This window comes from Pteropus alecto, unplaced genomic scaffold (genome assembly GCF_000325575.1).
Source record: "Pteropus alecto unplaced genomic scaffold, ASM32557v1 scaffold320, whole genome shotgun sequence".
NCBI lineage: Eukaryota > Metazoa > Chordata > Mammalia > Chiroptera > Pteropodidae > Pteropus > Pteropus alecto.
Window position 1 is genome coordinate 91,438 of NW_006429963.1, and position 6,996 is coordinate 98,433.

Genomic DNA, 6,996 nt, shown 5'->3' on the forward strand with positions numbered 1-6,996 from the left:
TCCACCGCCTGCAGAGGGCTGCGGTGGTTCACCGGGGTAAGGACGCCATCTGCGGTAGAGGGCACACAGTCCTGCGTGTAAGCAGCGAGTCACAGAAGTGCGAGCAGCGTGTGCGAGGGCACACACAGGCTGCTTCTGGGACATGGGTCCCCAGGCACCACACGGCCAACGCAGACCACAGACGAAGTCGTACATGACTGTCACTGTCAGCCTTGCCATGAAGCAGAGACCACAGAGCCCAAAACGCCTGTGACGAGGGAGACGGGAGCCCCGGCCGGCCAGCGCAGAGGGCGGGAGGGAGTCTCAGAGAGTGGGGACCGGAGGGAGAGTCTAACTCCCAGGGCAGGGCTGGGGGCCCTCGGCGATGGCAGGGCGGCCTGCGCTGGGAGGTGACGCAGGACGGAGGAGATGCTGCTCCCACAGTGGGGAGGCTCAGACAGTGGTGCAGGGGCGCAGAGCGCAGTCCGACTCAGCAGCCCCGCCGCCCGCCAGGGACAGGACACGCCACGAAGCGGTGACAAGCTACTCGCACCTACAGCACCGAACACAGAACGTCCAGGGGAGAAACCAGCAGGGCCCCCACCCAGCCCCCGTGAGAAGAAAATGAAAAACAAGCGAAAGTATTTCAGCCGATGGACGTTCTCCCTAAAACAGGGTGGGACACGAGATCAGCATCCCACACTCAGCCACCCTGCGTCTCCTCAGAAAGCACAGGAACACGCGGAACTGAAGACCCAGGACAGAAATAGACTTTTTTTTTTTTAAAAAAAGCAAGAAGTAAAATTAGAGTTGGTTTGAACTCAGGAAAGAATCTGAAAAAAAGACATACTGTCCCCAGAAGGCCGACTCGATGGCAGGCGTGGACTCGCTGTGCCTGAAGGACAGCGCCACGCTGTGACCGGCTTCTGCAGACCCGGGGTCTGTATCGCGGGTCCCTCGGCCCCTCACTCCCAGCGGCCCACTGGAACTTCACTTTAGGGACGACGTTTAGATGGCAAAAGAAAACGAAGGGAGTATTTTAAGAGACGAACGTATTTGCGTTTATTGTAACAGGAGCAGCAGTTAGAAAATGTTTCTAAAAGATCTTTCCTACCAGCATCAACCCCACGAGGCACCTACAGATGCAAATGTTCTCGACAGCAGCAGTGACTCCCTCGAAGGGGAAACGCTGGTCATCGGGGGACGAAACCCACGTGCTCTTTTTACGTATGAGACACAGACACACACACAGCGTGTTAACAGATGTGCGACGTCCGCGTAGCACTGAAATCTCACGGGCAGTGATTAGGGGAGCAGAGTGGGAGGGAGCGCGGAGACAAGCCCCAGGCTGGGAGGAGACACTTGTAAAGACACATCTAGTCCAGGACCATCGTCCAAAACGAAGACATCTGACACTCCACAGTAAGAAAGCAGCGAATCAACTCAGTGCTGTGTGAAAGATCTGAGCAGACACCTCCCCGAAGACGCGCAGAAGGCAAACAAGCACACGAGAGGGTGCTCCACATCCCGTGTCACCAGGACGGCACACGCGAGAACTGCGCTGAGACACGGCCACACGCCCGTCAGGACGGAGAATGGCTGACGGGCTGCCTGCCACCGAAGAGAAGGCAAAACGGTGCGATGGGCCTGCTATTCGCAGTCCAACAACTGGAACTAACAAATGTCCACCAGCTGGTGGCTAGACAACCGCCCCGGATTTTTCTGGAATGGACATACTGCTCAGCAGAGGAGGATGAACTGCGGGCACGCGACTGCACAGTGAACTGCAAACGCTACGCTGACTGAAGGCCACGTTCCATATGGTCCCATTTATCTGACAACTGGAAAAAGCAAAACCAGAGACGGAAAACCAACCCGTGACAGCGGGGCATGGGGGTGGGGGGTGGGGTGGGGCTCCCGGGCGGGAACAGACAGGAAGACAGTGAAGACAGGCGGCGAGGTCAGTGTGACCATGGCCAGCCCCTCATCTCCCCAAGCAGGGGGAGGAGGGTGAGGCAGGCATTAAACAGATGACATCTACGAAGCACTCAGAAAGAAAGCCCCAGGACACAAGTCCCCCCAGTGGTCGGGTGGCTGCTGGTGTGCTGTGGTTGTGGCTGTTTCGTTGTGGCTGTGGGGCTGTGGTTGGCTGTGGCTGTGTGGTTGTGGGTGGTTGTGGCTATGTGGCTGTGTGGTTGTGGCATGCAGTATTCAGGGGGTCTCATTGGGGGTCCCAGCAAGTCCAGCTAGTCTGGTCCCTTCGGCCCCGCTGGAGTGAACTGAGACATGGGAGCCCACATGCCAGCGCACTTCAAGCTAATTTAAACCAAACGTCATTTCACTGAAGATTCAGAATCTACAAATTTAACAAGGAAGAACACTGCCATCTGCTGGCCACTGGCTAAATGTCACCTGGATGGGTTTCTGTTGTCCTATTAGTCAAAGGCATCTTTTGCTCAGGTCAGACCCTACCCTCTGAGGTTACCCAAACAATAAATGCCAAACTCCAGACGTTCCTCAGATCTGTCACTGACCGGTGGAGAAGGTCGCCATCCTGAACGTCCAGCAGCAGTCGCTGAGCCTCAGGTAGCGATGGAGCCGGGAGTCCTCCCTCAGATCCCACACGACAACCGAGCCGTGCGCGGTCCCCGCAAATAGCAGGAAGGCCTTGAAGGGGCTCAGGCAGCAACATGTGACCTGGGGGCACACAGAAAGCTCTCCATTCCCTCAGCATCCCCACCAGCCTTCCGCCCAGATGCCGTGACATGGTGGGTGGACCGTGTCTGCGCGTCGGCGACCTCCCACGGAAAGCGTGGTGCGGGGTACACGGTGTGCACACCGACACCCCTCCCCGTCATCCCATTTACAACCCAGGTCGCAAAAAGTTATTTTCAAGCCCCCAAAACTGACACCCGTTTATTCTTCTCCACGGTTTTGGTGGAAATCAGTGATTCCGAGGTCAGGGAGAACGTAAACAGGAAAATACGATCGTGTATTCCCAAAGCGAAAGGAAGCACACGTTAGAGGTTGGCTCTGCCACTGACCTGCTGGTCACCAGACAACGGCCTGTCAGCCAGGGGTGGGAAGCGCGTGAAGCCACAGAGTGACAACCTCAAGCACGTAAAGAAACCTCTAAGAAACCCACGACCCACACGGTGCGAGGAAGTGTGTGCTTCTGGGGGCCCAGAACCCTGCCGGGGCACTGTTTTTATTAGGCTGGAGCCATGCTGACGCCCAGTTCCCAGTGGACCCAAACGGCTGTGGTGCCCGGGCTCCCCACACCTGCACGCGCAGAAATTTTGTTTCCTGCAGGCCCCTGTCCTCCTGCATCCCTGTCCGCCAACACCACGGCCCATACCACCAGCCCTTCCTCTCCCTGACCCCACGACTCCCCCGAGCTGTACCTCCGATTCACAGACCAGGATCTTCTGAGGCCCCGAGGGCTGCCAGATGTCCCACACGCAGAGCACATATCTGCTGTCCAGCAGGGAGGCGGGCGCCGTCCCGGGCAGGCCGTGCACAGACACCACTGTCTGCCCCTGGACCCGAGAGGCATGCAGGCAGGACACTTTCCGATCTGGAGATGAAACAAGGAAAACAGTTGTGCGCTTTGGCATCTGCCAGAACCCATGCGCGTTAAGCCCACACCGTGAGAACACTCGCAGGCCAGCTCCACGGAGACGCAGCCGTCTTTCCCATGCTGCCGTGCCTGGAACCGGCGCCGGATGTGCGCGGCCGCTCTGCTGGGGAACCGCCAGGTCGGCCCGTGGCCCTGCTCCAGGGCCCGCCTGCCGGCCCAGCACCAGCAGTCTGAACACGCGCCCCGCTCACGGGCCGCTCCTACAAGGCCGACTTCCCGCCATGACTGCAGCGGGGACTCAGGCAGCAAGGCCTCCGTCAGGGACGGGGACCACCTGCCCTGACAGCAACTTCCCGGCCCCTGCACGTTTCTCCTCAGAACGCGCCCTTCACTCACTGAGCTGGTCTGGTCTGCCCAGCCCAGCAGGAGGGTGGCGGGTCTGTCCGTCCTGCTCCATCTGGGCCGCACCTGGGCCGCTGGGCACTCGCTGAGCGAGGCCGGCGTGGGCGGTCGCTAGGCCACACCTGTGCATTGGCGCTGACGGCACCGAGGGCGCCGTGGAAGGGCCGGGCAGGGGCGGCATGCGCTGTGGCCCCTGTCGTCCCCACTCGGGCCCAGTCCACACAAACGGCCGAAGACAATGTTCTTCTGTCCGCGTGAGGGTCTCATGCCCCCACACAACGGGCCCGTCCTGTGAGAGCGCCAGGTGCACCTGTCTCTGACGGAGGGCTCCGGGCTCCAGCGGTGCACGTCACCTGACCAGTGCCTCCGGCCCGCCAGGCGCCTCACGCAGCAGCTCGGGAGGGAGGGTGTGGGAGGCTGCGGCGCGTGCATGCCGCATTTCCTATGCTACAGATACAGGTCCTTCCTGTTTTTCTAACAGGACAACTCTTAAAAACTAAAACACACCCAAAAACACATGGGTTTTCTTTTTAACAATGCCATTTGCATTAATGTTAAATGCAGAAGAACATCCATGAATCTCCATCTCCAAACAAGGAAGACATCTCTAGAACAAAGGGCACCAATGCCCTGGTTCGCACGGGCCCAGGAGCAGCAGGTGAAGCCGATGCTGGGCTCGCCGCAACCCCTCCTTCTCACGGACGGGGCCAGGCTGCCCCCACCTCGCCAGCTGCCTCTTCTAAAGCCAAGCGCTGACCAGCTTAAGAAACCGGAACTGGGCTGAGCAGACACACTGGGCATGCAACTGCACTTCACGTTTGGTGACACGGGCTTCCTCTGCTGTGGACCAGGGATGAACTTGAAATCCAAGCAGGAAGATCCACATGCAATGTCGAGTTCGCTACTCAAACCTGCAGCTAAGGCGGTGATGCGGCGACTCTGCACACACTCACGCTGCTCCCATAAAGCCAAAGAGGCCAAATAACCAACAGGAAAGCAGCGAGATCTACAACAAACACGTGGCATCTCAGTGTCCACTCACTCAAAGACCTTCACCCGTTCACACCCTGCAAATCCCTGCTCAAACCACCACCAAGCTCTTGTCACACACAGTTCACTGTCACATGTAACAAAGGCTGACTCCTGCCGAGCTCTGCTCACATCCGCTGCACCCCCATGTCCCCAGAGGAGCAAAGACCACGGTTTCCACGCGGGCGTCCCGCACGGGCTCTAAGGCGCGCGCAGGCGAGCACGCCGCTTACGCTGCAGGAACGGCAGGCTGGTGTTGAGCTGAGTGGCGCTGTCGCAGAAGTGCAGGCTGCTGCCCGGGGCCCCGGGGCTCCAACTGGGTGCCGCCACATGGTCCTCCTCAAGCAAAACGGCAACCACCTTTCAGAGACAGAGAGCAAGGCGTTCATGTTTACAAGGAAAAACAGAGACACGTCGCTGCTTGTTCATTTCCTCCATGACTTAAGATAACTGCCCACCCCGGGACATCACAAAACAGAGGAAGCCACAGCTCTGCCTGCGCGGCAGAGGGACTGACGGGTCACCCTGCTGACAGGAGCCCTCGGGAGAGCCCGAGTTTAGCACTGCACGTCACCGTTCGTGGTGAAGGCCTGACCATCCACCTGTCCTGACTAACACGACGCATAGGGACGCGTGACACGCCACTACCGTCCTCCTTGCCGGGCGGCAGTAAGGACCCCGAGTGAGCAGTCGGTCACGGTCAGTGCTGTGACAGGTCGTGCTTAGGGTGGCAACGGGTGGAGGTGACTCCGCAAACTCGGAAGGAAGGTCCACTGCAGCACAGGACGGGCGTGGGGTCCGCGGTAGGAGACAGGGGACCTGGGAGGCCAGGGTGCGCTGTCCTCACTCCCTTCCTGCTGCAGCCGCGTCCTCCCGTCCTCGCCTGGCACCCGCCCGCTCCCTGCCCCAGCCCCGTGAGCTGCGCGGAACGGCGCAGACTGGACACAGAGACGAGGCGCGCCCCACACCTGCACGTCGGCTCGCTCTGCTCCCGCCGCTGCTCGCACCCGAACCCCGCACTCTGCACAAAGCGGAGTCACGCCACCAATGCCACACTCGATGACGTCAGGCACGCTTCCAACGCCCCTCTCGCTGGAAGCTCACACGGAAACGCTCACGGAGGGAACGTGTGGTGGCCGCACCGCTGCACAATGACGGACGGGGCGGCTGGCGGGTGAACAGGGGGCTTAGAGGAGACCAGTCGGCCGTAAACGATGCCCACGGAAGTACTGGGGTTCTCCATACCGTTCCCTTTGTCTCCGTATGTATTTTGAGAATTTCCGCAATCGGTTTAAAGAGTCATGGCTTTCTCAGTTTCAAACACCTGGACTATGTTTGCCTTGCCAACTGAACACATCTGTTTTAACTTCTGTTTATGTTAGAATGTAAGCAATGAATGTTGAGGCACAGAATCCAAATACACGGCCAGCACTGCTGGTGACACATGTGCTGGTCACATCTCGGCACGTACCTGGCAGGCTGCCCGGAGAAAGCTGGACAGTCTGGGCGTGTCCACCTTCGGCACGACCGCGGCATCAGTGTCCTCTCTGTCCTCTCTCCCTGGAAGAGTCACAGAAAACCAACCGAGCTGACGCGGAAACAGTCAAGCGCTACACACCGTCGGGTTCACAGGGGTGGCAGGGCACCAGGGACCTGGAAGGACTCAGAAAAGTCCACATTTATCTTGGGCCTATCAGTGACTTCTTCACAAGCCGCATCACCACCTGGGGTGAGCACACAGGTGTATCAAAACGCTGTATACCTGAAATTCATATAATCTCGTTAACCAATGTTACCCCAATAAATTTAATTTAAAAAACAATTGCATCTTATTTTACGAGTCTATAATGGAATCCCACTTAAAGGTATTAAGGAAAACAGCTAAAAGCATCAATTTAGTTACGTGAACGTTTGGTTTCGTTTGACTCCCTAGGGTGAGACTTCCCTGAGCAGAGAGGGTGACGCATAGGGAACCCCTGAGAATCGACGGCAGCCAGGAACGTGCG

At 58.4% G+C, this 6,996-nt stretch overlaps 1 protein-coding gene across 1 annotated transcript in view; it reads right to left on the reverse strand.

The window, feature by feature from the left end:
• WDR60 (WD repeat domain 60) overlaps positions 1 to 6,996 on the reverse strand; it is a 40,726-nt gene that overhangs the window by 10,709 nt on the left and 23,021 nt on the right. The window contains exons 14-18 of the mRNA XM_006904460.3: positions 6,462 to 6,550; positions 5,224 to 5,350; positions 3,384 to 3,556; positions 2,514 to 2,676; positions 2 to 49 (exon numbers count right to left, since the gene is read on the reverse strand). Of these exons, the coding sequence (XP_006904522.1) occupies positions 2 to 49; positions 2,514 to 2,676; positions 3,384 to 3,556; positions 5,224 to 5,350; positions 6,462 to 6,550 (600 nt within the window). The remainder of the gene's footprint in view (position 1; positions 50 to 2,513; positions 2,677 to 3,383; positions 3,557 to 5,223; positions 5,351 to 6,461; positions 6,551 to 6,996) is intronic.